This window comes from Lynx canadensis, chromosome A3, assembly GCF_007474595.2.
Source record: "Lynx canadensis isolate LIC74 chromosome A3, mLynCan4.pri.v2, whole genome shotgun sequence".
NCBI lineage: Eukaryota > Metazoa > Chordata > Mammalia > Carnivora > Felidae > Lynx > Lynx canadensis.
This window is the reverse complement of record NC_044305.1, coordinates 51439471-51456468: the sequence shown is the minus strand read 5'-3', so window position 1 is coordinate 51456468 and position 16998 is coordinate 51439471. Positions and strand designations below refer to the sequence as shown.

The 16998-nt window shown below is 39.4% G+C and overlaps 1 protein-coding gene and 1 pseudogene across 3 annotated transcripts in view; both read left to right on the top strand.

Moving 5' to 3' along the window:
• The first annotated feature begins 390 nt into the window (after positions 1–390).
• Positions 391–487, top strand: LOC115511318 (annotated as a pseudogene).
• A 5000-nt stretch (positions 488–5487) lies between these two features.
• The window catches only part of RANBP2 (RAN binding protein 2), an 81727-nt gene continuing 70216 nt past the window's right edge, over positions 5488–16998 (top strand). For 2 of the 3 annotated variants that reach the window (XM_030310266.1, XM_030310265.1), the window contains exon 1: positions 5491–5609. In XM_030310266.1, the coding sequence (XP_030166126.1) occupies positions 5538–5609 (72 nt within the window). In that variant the 5' untranslated portion in view covers positions 5491–5537. Of the gene's footprint in view, positions 5610–16998 lie in introns of all 3 variants that reach the window. The other variant, XM_030310267.1, reaches the window with a different exon arrangement.

The window sequence follows — 16998 nt, the reverse complement described above, 5'->3', positions numbered from 1 at the left end:
TCATGTTTAATATCTGAACAACAAGCAACAGAATTATACAGAACTGTGCTGTTCAATACATTAGACACATATGGCACTTGAGCACTAGAAACGTAGCTAGTGCTACTGAGCAATGAAATTTTTAATTTGATTTAATTAATTTATTCATTAAAAAATTTTTTTTAATGTTTATATTCAAAAAGAGAGAGAGAGAGCACATGAGCAGGAGAGGGGCAGAAAGAGGGAGACACAGAATCCGAAGCAGGCTCCAGGCTTTGAGCCGTCAGCACAGAGCTCAACGCAGAGCTCGAACCCATAAACTGTGAGATCATGACCTGAGCCGAAGTTTGACACTTAACCGACTGAGCCATCCAGGTGCCTCTGATTTAATTTAATTTAAAAGCTTGATATCTGCTAGCAGCACATAGACTAAAATTGGAATGATAGAAGATTAGCATGGCCCCTGCGCTTGGATGACATGCAAATTCATGAAGTGTTCCATATTTAACAATAAATAACTAGATAGATACGTAAATAAGTAAGTAAACAAACTTGATATACAATTACTGAAAACTTCTAAGTATATTTGGAACAACTTGAGTATATTAATCTATTTTTTTCAAACCTAAATTTTATGAAATCTAAATACAGACCAAGTATTACTGATGAAAACCTGGCATCTGAATTAAGATGTAAATGTGAAATATACACCAAATTTTAAATGCTTAGTACAAAAAAAGAATGTAAGGTAGCTTATTTACAATGTTTATATTAAATGCATGTTGAAATTACACTATTTTAAATATATTGGGTTGAATGAAAGATTATTAAAGCTGATTTCTCCTGTTTGTTTTTACTTTTTAAAGTGTGGCTTCTAGGGGTGCCTGGGTGGCTCAGTCGGTTAAGCGTCCAACTTCGGCTCAGGTCACGATCTCACAGTTTGTGGGTTTGAGCCCTGCGTCGGGCTCTGTGATGACAGCTCAGAGCCTGCTTTGATTCTGTGTCTGCCTCTCACCTGTTCACTCTCTCTCTCTCTCTCTCTCTCTCTCAAAAATAAATAAACATTACAAAAATTAATAAAAAAAATAAAGTGTGGTTTCTAGAAAATTTTAGGTTACTTGTTGGGTCACATTATATTAGATAGCAGTGATTTGGGAGTTTCAGTTCCCAAAGACATACATACACACATATGTATGTGCACATATACACACATATATACATGCAAAGAATATACATACATATATGTATTTCTCAATTTATTATTTATACAAGCTCTGCCTCACATGATTCCAGGCAGGGTTGTGCTGTCATGTGATAGTTGCAAATCCTTTCTCAGTTGATGGGTGAAGGATCAATTTCTGCACATGACAGTTTAGGTTATATGGATGTCAAGAGCAGCACATGCAAAAACCTTTATTTTCAGAGATGCAACCAAAGCAAAAGTTTTAAAATGAAAATAACTTATGTCCATGAATAAAAAAATGGCAATGTGCAATCATGTTGGTTTCTCTTGTTCCTAAGGTTCTTTATGAACATTTTAAATATCATCATGTCTATTAAGTTCAAAAGCCATGAGAATATTCAAAATGCTGTCTACAAAGTAGTAGTTTGGGATTACTGTAGAATCATTCAAATTGGTAGTACTGAGAAAATGATGGGATAAACTGACAGTATGAATGGTTCTGAAGTAAAAAGGAATCATGTGATATATGAAAGATGTGTCTGCCATTGATGCTAATTAGCAACAGATACTAGAGGTGTTTGAGGAGATGAAAGAAACTTGTTTTATCAGCATCAATGTTAAATGCCTGTTAGCTCAATTAATTCAGAAGTTGAGGACTCAGATTAATCAGGTAAAACCATTGTTAATGAAAAATGTCATAAGCCAAATATTTCTATGAATTCAACTCTTATTCAAATTGAATTTGCAATGCATCGACATGACTGATGGAGCTGTTAGAGTGCAATTCATCCCCGTGCTAAGGAGTTCCTTGTAGAGAACATTATAATTAGATGTGTGATTTGGGGGAGGGGTAATTACTTGAGAATAAATTTGGGTGTAACTGGTTTATGCTGGGAAAAGATATGGGCTAGAATAGACATCATCATGGAGAAGAATGTCTATTTTTAAAGACCAGAAGGTCGGACTCATCCTCTCATTTGGTGAAAATTGAGGTTTTTAAAGCTTACTAAATTGTACTTAAGAAAAGTCATCCAAGTTCCTCAAGAAGATTGTCTTTTTGGCCCATTCCTTTTCAGAATTTTTGACTAAAACAGATTAATGGTGGTAATATAGTAAAATTAAGTGTGCTTGGGTAAGTGTGCTTGGGAAAGTTGCTTACTGCCCACTTCCTTGGTTTCTGTATCTGTAAAACCAAGAATAATAATATATAATAGTACCCTCCTCAAGTTGTTGAGAATTAAATGAACTAATACATGTGAATGCTAAGAAAAGGACATGGAACAGCGCAAGTGCTTACTTGTTATCTATGGCTGTTACTACTAACTTTCTTTCCAAGGCAAACTCATAGTTTCAACTGTCACCTAAGGTTTACGACTTCCAATCCATCATAGATCTTCATCCCACTATTCCATCTACCTACTAGGCATCCTCACTTGGATATATAAATGGCACCTAAAGAAATATAAATTAACTTTCTAAAATAGGATCTTCCATCCCAAGCCATATTCTCTTTACATGTTATTTCTAATGTATGTTAGTCACATTACTAATCTCAGAACCATTTCCTTTTCTCTTATTCACATCTAATATGATTGAGATAAAACAAAACAAAATGCTGCTCTTCTCTCTTTATAAAGGCAATATTTACTCCAAAAAAATTGGAAAATATGGAAAAACCAAAAACGAGAGACTGAGATGGCCTGTAAGAGGCCAGGTTAATTTTAAATGATTGGATAAAATTGTATTTCATCTACATTTAAAAAAAGATAAAAATCATCCATAACCATAACATTATAAACTTCCGGTTAAAAATTTCAACATATTTCATTTGTTTGATATTTTCCAGATAATTAAGACTTTACGTATAAAGGGATATGATCTTTTTATGCTTAATGTCTTCACCACTGAAAATATTTTATAAAATTAATTAATATGTTTATTTATTTAGAGAGGAGGGAGAGAGAGAGAGAGAGAATCCCAAACAGCCTCCCTGATGTAGCACAGAGCCAGACTAGGGGCTCAATCCCATGAACTGTGAGATCATGACCTGAGCCAAAATGAAGAGTCAGATGCTTAACAGACTAAGCTACTCAGGCACCCCATAAAACTTGTTTTAAACTAAGATTTTAGATTACAAAAAAATTTTTTTATGTTTATTTTTGAGAGAGAGACAGAGACAGAGCACGAGTAGGGTAGGGACAGAGAGAGAGGGAGACACAGAATCTGAAGCAGGTTCCAGGCTCTGAGCTGTCAGCACAGAGCCCAATGTGGGGCTCGGACTCACAAACCACAAGATGATGACCTGAGCCAAAAACAAGGGTCGGATGTTCAACCAACTGAGCCACCCAGGCATCCTTAAATTAAGATTTTAAAATTCAAATTTCAAAAGTAAACATTTTTAGTGACTTGTTTTTGTTTTATGGTTACAATATATACTCAGATATTCCTGAGGATAATGATTCAATTTTTAAAAGTTTTCTTGTTCATTGTTTCCACTGGTACTTGTTCTAAGCTGGTATTACACTGGATATTCTTTTTTTATTTAAAAAAAAAACCTTTTTTTTTTTAACGTTTATTTATTTTTGAGACAGAGAGAGGCCAACCCTGAACGGGGAGGGTCAGAGAGAGGGAGACACAGAATCTGAAACAGGCTCCAGGCTCTGAGCCATCAGCCCAGAGCCCGACGCGGGGCTCGAACTCACGGACCGCAAGATCATGAGCTGAGCTGAAGTCGGCCGCTTAACGGACTGAGCCACCCAGGCGCCCCTACACTGGATATTCTAAAAAAGCCTGCTGGTAACATTGTTTTCTGTAACGAAAGGATGGATGGAGGGGCTGTGTAGATTACTGTAGAGTTCCCTGCCTTCATCCGAGGTAGAACAATTGAGGGACGCCCACTTATATGCACATAAACTGTTAGTAGGTGTTATGGCTCACTTCATTTGTACTGGTTCAGTGGTCCTGACCAAAAATGGTTTTGCAGTAAGAAAAACAATTTTTGTTCATTATAGAATTCTGCTCATTTTGAATTGCTCTCAAGAACAGAATGATTTATAAAACAGTAGTGTTTTTCTTATAAAGAATAGGTATGAAAGATGTATCTGACCGCAAAAATACAAAGAACCGAAAACCTCCCGTTTCAAAGTAAACTGTGTAATTTCATAAATTAGATAAATTAATCAAAACAAAGTACTATTTTTAAATGGCAAATGTATTTTTTGAAGTTTATTTTGAAAGGGTGAGCAAGGGATGGGCAGAAAAAGAGAGTGAGAGAGAGAGAGAAAGAGATAGAGGGGGAGAATCCAAAGGAGGCTCCCAGCTGTAAGCGCAGAGCCAGATGCTGAGCTGTATTTCACACACAAACTGTGAGATCATGACCTGAGCCCAGACCAAGAGTGGGACGCTCAACCAACTAAGCCATCCAGGCGCCCCTAAATGGAAAATGTATTCTTTATTGTTGAAATATAATTTGAATTCAAATAAGTTTTTTCCAGACCTGGATATAAGTTGAGGAGTATCATTGTCAGAATATTTGACTTAAGAATTTGATTTATTCCCGTTCTGAGAAAGCCATGCAGTAAAAGCAGTCTCAGGGTCGTGGGGGAGGAGGAGCGTGGTGGTGGAAGTAAACATTTTTGAAGATTTGGAAAATACAGATGACTCATCCTGAGATGATTACTGTAAATATTTGGGTATATACGGCTCTGCTATTGAAATATATATAAATCTGGGGGGCTATTCAAATTATTCCATTATAATAGTCTAAAAACTGTATTTATGGCCTATCTTTTAATTATGCACTTTAAATTTCCTCATATAACGTTCTTTTTTAAAAAACATGGATTTTTAACATGTATTGCTTCGTATTCACACGTGTCCGACATAATCTATTTAACCAACAGCCTCCAGAAACGTTTTTTCAATTTACCCGCTCACCAAAATGGGCTGAAAATGCTTTTTCTTTCCACGGCATCGCGTAATGAAGATTACGAAGAAACGGCCCAAAGTTTTGAGAACCCATCTGGGAAAACATTATCTCGTTGATCCAGTGACTAATCCTTGGAACCAGCGCGGCGTTGAACTCTCCTTTTCGGCATCTCACTACCCACGCTCTGACAGCCCAAATCCCACCAGGTCTCGGAAGGACCGCGCGGAGACTAGGGCGGAGCCGGCCAGTCGGCTTCGCGGCGGGAGCGACGCCGACGTCGGCGTGGCGCACAGTGCTGTCGCAACACGCACGCGGGCTGAACCTCTCCTCGGTCGGCGACGGCGCTGCGTCACTGGCTTTCGGGCGCTTCGCTCGCTCCTGGAGACGGAGACCGCTGTGGGCCTCGGCTCTGGCCTCCCGCGCCTTGGGAGTTAGGTCGCTGGCGCGATGAGGCGCAGCAAGGCCGACGTGGAGCGGTACATCGCCTCGGTGCAGAGCTCTGTCCCGTCGCCCCGAGAGGTGAGCGGGGCCTCGAGAGCCGGGCGGCCTCCGCCCTGGCCCTGCCGTGGCACGGCGCAGGGCCGGCGTCATGGCTCCCGGCGGCCGCCGCTCCCTGGCGCGTTGAGGCGCCGGTCGGCTCGCGCGGTTCGGTGGGCGGCGTGGCGCTCGCGAGCTGGAGGGGGAGGAGGGAGTCCGCGGCGGGTTGCCGTTGGCGCCTGCTCTTCCTCTTCCTCCTGGCCTGCTCCTGACGGTCTTCGCTCGAGGGCCCATCCCGTCCGGGGGTTCTTTGGCTGCGCCCGCGCGGCCTCGTCCCTCGCGTTCAGGCGCCTGCCATATGCGGCGGATTTCTTCTTGTGTCCCGGACACTTACCCGCTGTGTTGGAAGCGGCATCTTTCAGGCTTTGGAGGTCGATGGAACCCAGCGGGGGACTGACGCAGCTCCCGGGTGGGCTTTTTCTTGCTTTGACGGGCGACCGTCGTAGGCATCAAGCAGACCGGAGCTGGGGCAACTACAGTTGGAATTCCCTGACCACGCACATGACACTGGAAGTCCCATTTTGAGGCATCTGTCATTGTGCGTTTATGAAACGGTTCTGCTCCTACTCTTCACACTTCGCTCCCATTCCCACCGCTCTTAAGAGGCCTATTTGCCTTTTTGACAAACGCAGTCTTGGGAATTCTGAGTTTCTTACGGGCCATTGTTACTATGGGTTAAAATTTTTAAGCTTTTTGACAACATGATCAGCGTATATTTCCTCTTTTAAGACAGTGTGCCAGATATATTTTGGATCCATCGGAATTTTAGTGATTGAATGTGGCGGGTGGGGAAAAAGGATAAGGGTGGGTGGTGTGCACAAGATCTTGAGTCAGTTTGCTTGGGAGTTGAATCACAGCATTGCCATTTATAAACTATGATTTCAGGCAAGTTACGCTTCATCAATAAGATGGAGTAATGGTGTTGATGGGCAAGTTGCACTTCATCAATAAGATGGAGTAATGGTGTTGATAGGAGAATATAGATATATAGGATGACCCATATTAAACCTTTAGAGCCATGCTTGGCACATAGTAAGGACAGTCATTCAAGATCTCTTCTCGGCGAGGGCCTATGAAAATAAAGAGGTGTTAGGAAATTAAAAAAAAAGTCCAGGGACCGACATGATTATAATAGCTATAATTGTTTCTTCGATCATTTACTAGGCATATGTTGTATGCTGTGTTCCCAACAATCCAGTGGATATTGAAACCTGGAGAGATTAAGGTACTTGTTAAAGGTCAAATAGGTGTCTCTGTAGGATTTTGGTAGTAGGTCTGTTTTACTTTTTATAGGAGTAATGGAGTAGCCTGTTCCATCAGAAGAGAGAAATCAGTACCTACATAGAGACTGTAATTTCAAGCTGCTGGCATAGTCCTAAACACAAACGTGGTGTCAGAGTCTAAAACAGAACTTTTTACGGGTTTCTGTACCACTGAAACTGATACACTTGTTAAAAAGCAAGTTTAGAGCTTTCGTGAGATTTTTAGTGAGGATTCTAACTCCCAAAAGATTGAGAGGCACTGGTCTAGACAGAATTTAGAATGTTCTTTGAACTACCTAACTTTTCCATCAAATAGGGGTCGGGGCAAAATTTGAAGGACTGGTTATTATGGCTACCTCTGTTTTACATTTAAAGAGTAGTATTTTAATCAGATGTTTTTCTTCAAACATGAGAAATCATTTACTTTAGAACCTGGGGATTTCAGTGGGATTTTGATTAGCAAGTGAGTAACTTTTATAACAGGTGGTGGTATTCTATAAACTTAGGTCTAAGTGAAAGGACAAAACAGGGTGCTTTGGAAGGCAGATGGAGCAGGCAGAGACTGGTTGTGAAGAGTAGAAAGATTAGTATTTACTTGGCTCGTAATTTGGTAGAGACTGACCACATGTGAACTGACTATGCTTTCTGTGATGTCCAACTTCTGGAATGCAGTGATGGGTCCATAGTCCTATGTTCCCAGGCTTTCATTATGCTTTCATTTGTTTGTCTCCTCTTTTGTCATTTTCTGTTCCTTCACACCTGCTTTTGTCCTTATTGAAAATATCACTTGTGTTTCTTTAATTTTTCTTTCTCTAGTTCGCTTCTATTTAGTTTTCCTAGATTTCTGTTCAGTTGGCTTCCCATTCCACACCCCTAATTCCTACTGCTCAGAGGCAACCTGACAGCTCTTAGTTGTTTGTTCTGCCACTTACCATCTATACTTCAGACTTGTGAACAACATATATACATACTTTTATTTCTCCATCTCCTTTTCAACATTTTAGACACTTTCTACACTGTTCCTCCAGATTTCTGTCCACAGATCTTATTTTGCCTCCTTATTCTTCTAGTTCTGTTGTTGTAATTTTTAGTTAAATGAATAGTTTGTGTTTATGTAGTTATGGGAAGGTACATATCATAGCACATTTTTACATTTGAATCACCTTTAATATGTAGTTTTATTTTTCCTAGAGTTAATATTTGCTTTATGTTTTGGTTTGTTTAGTTATCAATGATGTATTACTAATTCTTTACCCAAACTCAGTTTAACTCTCAAGTGTGATCAAAGAGGTCACATAATCTGTCAATTTCAGCTTAATTTTTTTTTTTAAGTGTTTATTTTTGAGAGAGAGAGAGAGAGCAGGGGAGGGGCAGAAAGAGAGGGACAGAGGATCTGGAGTGGGATCTGGGCTGACAGCAGAGAGCCCAATGCAGGGCTCCCAACTCATAAACTGTGAGATCATGGCCTGAGCCAAAGTTGGACACTTAACTGACTGAGCCACCCAGGTGCTCCTCAGCTTAAAATTTTTTAAGAGTCTTGCTTCTGGAGCACTCTTGTCTTACTCCTGGAGTCTGGACTGACTTCTGCTTCTCTTTGCTACACAGTTCTAGTCCTGGGACTTTGCTTTATCATCATCCTTAGAATTCCCTTCACTTTTTTTCTGTATTAAACTCTTGGTTTCTTGTAACTCATGTCCTCTTGACTTCCTCTATTTTGGTGTAGCACAATCATGTTTGCTTTGAGAAGGAATGGTTGGGAATTTTTTTTTTTTTTAACATTGTATGCCTGAAGAAGTCTTTTATCTAATTTATGGTTTTGTTTGTCAGATTCTAAAAGTATTGTTTCATTTTCTGATCATTTGTATTGTTAGAAATGTGATGTGATTCTTGTTATTGATATCTTGTAGGTTTTCTGGAAGTTTCCTTTCTTTTAAAACATTTTTTAAAAAATGTTTATTTTTGAGAGAGAGAGAGAGACAGAGACAGACCGTGAGTGAGGGAGGGGTAGAGAGAGGGAGACACAGAATCCAAAGTAGGCTCCAGGCTCAGTTCTGTCAGCACAGAAGCCATCGTGGGGCTCGAACCCACAGACAGTAAGATCATGACCTAAGCTGGACACTTAACTGACTGAGCCACCCAGGCGCCCCTGGAAGTTTCCTTTCAATTGGAAAACGTATTTCCTTCAGTTCTGAGACATTGTGTTATTTGAGGATTTCTGCCCCGATTTCTACCCCCTTATCTATGTTTTTGTTAACTGAAAGTTGGTTCTGGTTTGATCCTCCATATTTTTTTCTTTTACTTGAGTCTTACGTTTGAATTTTTTTTTTTTTTCAACGTTTATTTATTTTTGGGACAGAGAGAGACAGAGCATGAACGGGGGAGGGGCAGAGAGAGAGGGAGACACAGAATCGGAAACAGGCTCCAGGCTCTGAGCCATCAGCCCAGAGCCCGACGCGGGGCTCGAACTCACGGACCGCGAGATCATGACCTGGCTGAAGTCGGACGCTCAACCGACTGCGCCACCCAGGCGCCCCAAGTCTTACGTTTGTTCTGTGTTTAACCTTATCTTCCACAGGAAGGGGTTTGGGGAACACATCATTTCAGTATCTTGACTTTGCATATCTGCCTCTATAACCCCTGCCCTCATACTTTTCAGAGGACTCCATAAGTTTGGAGCCCATTAGTTTGTACTGAGAACAAATCCATTTGCTTAAGCTCTTTCCAGGAGGTGTTGGGGACCTAGGAGTGGGGAGTCGGTTGGCTGTGCAAGATGAGGGTAATGTGGCATCTCTCCAGGTCTCAGTGTTTTTATTTTCAGCCCTACATCTGTTCTGATAGTTAGGAGGTTAGATGAATTCAAATATTTGCTTACAGTATTATAAAATGTCATGAAGAGAAGTAGCGACTGATTCATGGATGTCCTGAATCATGGACTGACTGAATTATGGATAATGTTGGCTCTTTTCTTCCTATCTCTGTATCCTTAAACAAGGCACTTAACTTCCTTAAGGCTTTAGTTCCTTTATAAAATGAACAGAATGGGGACAGAAGATTATCATGTTTCCCCCAATTTTATGGTTCTATAGATTATTCTTTAAAAATTTTTTTTAATGTTTATTTATTTTTGAGAGAGAGAGAGAGTGAGTGGGGGAGGGACAGAGAGAGAGGGAGACACAGCATCCAAAGCAGGCTCCAGGCTCTGAGCTGTCAGCACAGAGCCTGATGTGGGGCTTGAACCCATGAACCGTGAGATCATGACCTGAGCTGAAGTTGGACGCTTAACCGACTGAGCCACCCAGGCGCCGTTTGTTCTATAGATTATTCTTTAATAATTGCTGTTCAGTTATCTTAAGGTTGTCTTCTTTAATGAGATATTTGGAAGCAAAATAGTGGAGTTGGTTTTTCTATTATATGTTGACATTTAACTTGTGGGAATCTTCATTTTTTAAAAGGGGAAGAAAGTTGTCATAAACTACTTCTTATCTTAAATTTATGAATTTGGGGAGGGGGATAGAGGCCTTGTGTACCCAGTTCTGCTATATTCATTCTTTGCTTTCAAAAATATTTATGATGAACTACAGTCCTTGACTTTTCTCAGGTATTTGTTAATACTGAATGAAGTTTAAGATTGTAGTTCTTTTAAAATACATCCTGTTAAGGATGTACACACAATACTGTCATACTAAGGTCATGGAATAGTTTTCTGAGTATATGTCACTATTTTGATATAAAATAAAATATTTTATACAGCTTTATTGAGATATAATTCCCATACCATATAGTCCACTCGTTTATTAAAGTATATAGTGTGATGAATTTTGGTATGTTATGTTATTGATATTTTACATTGTAGTAAAATATATATAACAATATTTGCCATTTTAATGCCTTTTTAAAAAAGTTTTATTTTAATTTATTGTTACCGTAGAGTGTTATATTAGTTTCAGGTATACAATATAGTGATTCAACAATTTTATTTATTTATTTATTTATTTATTTATTTAAAAAAAATTTTTTTTTAACATTTATTTATTTTTGAGACAGAGAGAGAGACAGAGCATGAACGGGGGAGGGGCAGAGAGAGAGGGTGACACAGAATCAGAAGCACGCTCCAGGCTCTGAGCCAACAGCCCAGAGCCCGATGCAGGGCTCGAACTCACGGACCGCGAGATCGTGACCTGAGCTGAAGTCGGATGCTTAACTGACTGAGCCACCCAGGCGCCCCATTGATTCAACGATTTTATACATTATTCTGTGCTTATCATGATAAGTTTAAGTTTTTAATCCATATTAGCTATTTCATTGCCTCTCACTTCTCTGGTAACCATCAGTTTGTTCTCTATAGTTAAAAGTCTGTTTCTTGATTTGTCTCTCTTTTTTTCCTTTGCTTGTTTTGTTTTTTTAAATCCACATGTGAGTGAAATCATAGGGTAATTTGTCCTACTCTGACTGACTTATTTCACTTAGCATAATATACTCTAGCTCCATCCATGTCGTTGAGAATGGCAAGATTTCATTTTATTTTATGGTTGAGTAATAATCCATTGTTACTCCACACACACCCCCACATCTTTATCCATTTAACTATTGATAGACATTTGGGCTGCTTCTGTAACTTAGCTCTTGTAAATAATGCTGCGATAAACATAGGGGTGCATGTATCCCTTTGAATTAGTGTTTTTGTATTTTTTGGGTAAATAGCCAATAGTTGCTATTACTGGATCATATGGTAGCTCTATTTTAACTTCTTGAGGAACCTCCATGCTGTTTTCCAGATTGGCTTTACAATTGCATTCCCACCAGCTGTGCAAGAGGGCTCCTTTCTCTCCACATCCTTGTCAACTTTTGTGTGTGTGTGTGTGTGTGTGTGTGTGTGTGTGTGCGCGGGCGCGCGCCCGCGTGCACGCGTGCGCCTATGCCATTCTGACAGGGGTGAGATGATATCTCATTGTAGTTTTGAGTTGCATTTCCTGGATGATGAGTGATATTGGACATCTTTTCATGTGTCTCTTGACCATCTTGTATGGCGTCTTTGGAGAAATGTTACTACATTGTCTTCTGTCCATTTTTAAATTGGATTATTAGTTTTTTGGGTGTTGAGTTGTATAAATTCTTATATTTTGGATATGTCATTTGCAAATATCTTCTCCTGTTCAGTAGTTGCCTTTTATTCTGTTGATTGTTTCCTTCACTGTGGAGCTTTTTATTTTGATGTCGTCCCAGTAGTGTATTTTTTCTTGTATTTCCATTGTCTCAGGAGACCTGTTCAGGAAAAGGTTTCTATTGCCAATGTCAGAGAAGTTACTTCCTGCGCTCTCTTCTAGGATTTTTATGGTTTCAGGACCCACATTTAGGTCCTTGATCCATTTTGAGGTTGTGTGTGTGTGTGTGTGTGTTTGGTCTAAAAAAGTGGTCCAGTTTCTTTCTTTTGCATGTAGCTGTTTAGTTTTCCCAACACAATTTGTAGAAGAGACTTTCTCATTACATTATTCTTTCCTCCTTTGTTGGAGATTGACCAAATAATTATGGGTTTGTTTTTGGGTTTTTTATTCTATTCTTCTGTGTGTTGTTTTTGTGCCAGTACCATACTGTTTTGATTACTGCAGATTTGTAGTATAACTTAACTCCAGAATTGTGATACACCCAATTTTTTTGTCTTTTCCAAGAATTGTTTTGGCTGCTTGGGATCTTATGTGGTTGCATACAAATTTTAGGATTGTTCTAGCTCTGTGGAAATAGAGCTAGAGCTGTTGTGGAAATAGCTGTTGCTATTTTGAAAGAGATTGCATTGAATATGTAGATTGCTGTGGGTCAGTAGACATTTTAATATTTGTTCTTCCAATCCATGAGTGTGGAATGTCTTTCCATTTTTTGAGTGTGTTATTTTCAGTTTCTTTCATCATTGTTTTATAGTATTCACCTCTTTGGATAAATTTATTCGTAGATATTTTGTTGTTTTTGGTGCGGTTGTAAATGGGATTGTTTTCTTAATTTCTGTTTGCTGCTTCATACAGATTTCTGCATATTGGCTTTACTGAATTTTATTTATCAGTTCTAGTAGTTTTTTGGTGGAGTCTATGTTTAGTATCATGTCATCTGCAAGTAGTGGAAGTTTTATTTTTTCATTACCAATTTGGATGCCCTGAGATGAATAAATAACTCATTCACCTATATGCCCCAGATGATTTTCAAACTGCTGCTTCTATGCTGTATCTCTGTACGCTGTGGTACTTTAAGGGTGGGGACTCCCCTTCCTAATGCTCACCAGGTTCTCAGAGCTAGATCTTGATTTTTAAATTCCTTGGCCCCTCTTTCAGAGCCAGCTATTATGGCAATTCATCTGCCCCATGAGGGCTCCCTGGTGTGATAAACTATTTCCCTTCACTACACTACTGACTCCCTGCAAGCCGTGGATGGCCATGGTCCGTTTTGCTCCTAAACCAGGTCTCCTCACCTTTCTACCTTATTCCATGTGGCCTCTTCTCAACCTTTAGTTGTGGAATTTGTTCTGCTAGTCTTTGGATCATTTTGTGGGTTATTTACACTGATGTGCGTGTTCTCTAGTTTTATCTGTGGGATGAGGCAGGCTTAGTTAGGGTCCTCTTTCACCACCACACCATCTTCCCAGCCTTCATTTTAACCACTTTTTAAAAAATTTTATTTTTTTTAACATTTATTCATTTTTTGAGAGACAGAGAGAGACAGTGCAAGTGGGGAAGGGACAGAGAGAAGGAGACACGGAATCCGAAGCAGGATCCAGGCTCTGAGATGTCAGCACAGAGCACAACATGGGGCTCCAACTCATGAAGTGTGAGATCATGACCTGAGCTGAAGTTGGACGCTTAACCAACTGAGCCACCCAGATGCTCCTTCATTTTAATCACTTTTAAATGTACAGTTCAGTTGTATTAGTTCTTTTTTTTTTTTTAATTTTTTTTTTTTCAACGTTTATTTATTTTTGGGACAGAGAGAGACAGAGCATGAACGGGGGAGGGGCAGAGAGAGAGGGAGACACAGAATCGGAAACAGGCTCCAGGCTCTGAGCCATCAGCCCAGAGCCTGACGCGGGGCTCGAACTCCTGGACCGCAAGATCGTGACCTGGCTGAAGTCGGACGCTTAACCGACTGCGCCACCCAGGCGCCCCAGTTGTATTAGTTCTATTCATAATGTTCAACTACTACCACTATTTCTAGAAACTTTTTATCACTTCAGGTAGAAACTTGGTAAAAAAAAATTTGTGTAGAAACTTAGTGACAATTAAGCAGTAACTAGTCAGGTTTCTCCTCTTACCCTCTGATTACCACTAATCTTTCTTTAAAAAAAATTTTTTTTTACATTTATTTATTTTTGAGAGACAGAGCACAAGTTGGGGAGGGGCAGAGAGAGGAGACACAGAATCTGAAGCAGTCTCCAGGCTCTGAGCTGTCAGCACAGAGCCCAGTGCGGGGCTTGAACCCACAAACCGTGAGATCATGACCTGAGTTGAAGTCAGATGCCCAGCCGACTAAGCCACCCATGTGCCCCTCCGCAAATCTTTCTTTATGAATTTGCCTGTATTTGATATTTCATGTAAGTGGGAGCTTACAGTATTTGTCTTTTCATATCTAGATTGTTTTACACTTGGGTTGTTTCTACCTTTTGAATTTTGCAGTAATGCTGCTGTGTACATGGGTGTATGAATATCTATTTGTGACCTTGTTTTCAGTTCTTTTGCGTATATTTCCTGGAATAGAATTGCTGGTCATAATCTGTTTAACTTTTGATGAATCCCAAACTTTTTCCCATAGTGGCTGCACCATTTTACATCCCCACCAGCCTGTAAGAGGGTTCCAGTTTCTCCACATCCTTGACAAGACTTGTAATTTTCTTTTTTTTATCTTTCTTTTTAAATTTTAGCCATACTGATAGATGTGGTTTTTCATTGTGGTTTTGATTTGAATTTTCCTGATTACTAATAATGTTGAGCATCTTTTTCTGGCTTACTGACCATTTGTATATTTTCTTTATAGAGAAATGTGTTGTCAGGTTCTTTGTCTTGGGCTTTTAATTGAATATTTGTTTTCTTGTTGAGTTGCAGAAATTATATATTGGATATAATTTCCAAATACTTTCCTATTCTGTATGTTGCCATTTCACTTTATTAAAAAAATTTTTTTTAATGTTTGTTTTTGAGAGATATAGACAGAGCACGGGGGGGAGGGGCAGACACAGAATCCAAAGTGGGGGGGGTGGAGAATCTTCAGGCTCCACATAGAACCTGACGTGGGGCTCAGTCCCATGACCCTGGGATCACGACCTGAGCCAAAGTCCAGAGTCACTCAACCAACTGAACCACCCAGGTGCCCCAAAATGATGTATTCTTGATTGATTTTCTAATATTGAACCTTCCTTGCATTCCTGGGATAAACCTCAGTTGGCCATATATTGGGTGTATAATACTTTTAATGTGTTTTGGATTCATTTTGATGAGAGTATTTTGTTGAGAATTAAAGTTAAAAATTTTTAATTTTTTGTACAGTTTTAGGGCAGTTATGTTCACAGCAATATTGTGCAGAAGGTACAGATATTTTCCACATACTCCCTTTCTCCACACATGCTTGGCCTCTCTCATTATCAACATTCCCTGCAGAGGGGTGTACTTGTTACAATCGAACCTACTGTGACACCTCATTATCACCCAAAGTCCATAGATTACCTTAGGGTTCACTCAAGGTGTACAATCCATGGGTTTTGACAAATGTATAATGATATGTATCCACCATTATTGTGTCACACAGAGTAGTTTTATTTCCCTAAAGATCTTTTGTGCTCTACCTGTTCATCCATCTTTCCCCCTCCTCCCTGGCAACCACTGTCTTTTTAGTGTCTCTATAATTTTGCTTTTTCCAGAATGTCATATGGTTGGAATCCTACAGTATGTAGCCTTTTCAAATTGGCTCTTTCCATTCAGCAGTGAACACCTAAGTCTCTATATCTCTTCATGACTTGATAACTCGTTTATTTTAAAGATTCTTAAAAATTTTACTGGAGACAGCACGTTTGTGAGCCAGGAAGAGACTGGGAGGGGGATAGAGTAAGAGAGAGAATCTCAAGCAGGCTCCACACTCAATCTGGAGCCCAGTGTGGGTTTGTTCCCACGACCCTGGGATCATGACCTAAGCCAAAATCAAGAGTCAGACGCTCAACCGACTGAGCCACCCAGGTACCCTAAAAGTTGATTTGTTTTAAAGTGCTGAATAATATTCTGTTGTCTACATGTATCACAGTTTATTTACCTATTCATCTACTGAAGAACATTTTGGTTGCTTTGAAGATTTGGCTATAAACATCTGTACAGGTTTTTGGGTGCACTTAAGTTCTCAACTCTTCTGAGTAAATACAAAGGAGCATCATTGCTGGATCATATATACGTATATGTTTAGTTTTATAAAAAACTGCCAAAATGTCTTCCACAGTGTCTGTACCATTTTGTATTTCTACCAGAAATAAATGAGAGTTCCTGTAGCATCTCAGTCTTGCCAGCATTTGGTTTGTAAGTGTTCTGGATATTGGCTATTCTGATACGTAGTGCAGTTGCTGGGTGGAAGGGTAGTTCTATTTTTAGTTTTTTGAGGAACTTCCATACTATTTTCCAGAGTGGCTGCACCAGCTTGCATTCCCAAAATTGGCTTGTTTTCTTATTGTCAGTTGTTAGTATTGTATATTGGATAATAGTCTTTTCTCAAATGTTTCTTTTACAAGTATTTCCTCCCAGTTGTGACCTGTCTTTATTCTCTTGATGGTGTATTTTGCAGAACAAAACTTTTTTTTCCAGAACAAAATTTTTAATTTTGATGAAGTACAGCATATCCATTCTTTCATGGAATGTGCCTTTGGTGTTGTGTCTTAAAAAGTCATCACCAAACCTGAGGTCAATTTAGATTTTCTCGTGTTATCTTCTAGAAGTTTTATAGTTTTATGTTTCTATTAGGTTTGTGATCCATTTTGAGTTAAATTTTGTGAATGGTATAAGGTCTGTGTCTAGAATTTTTTGTTTTTTGTTTTTTGCATGTGGATGTCAGTTGTTCACAAACCCTTTATTTTCTCCATTATATTTCATTTGCTCCTT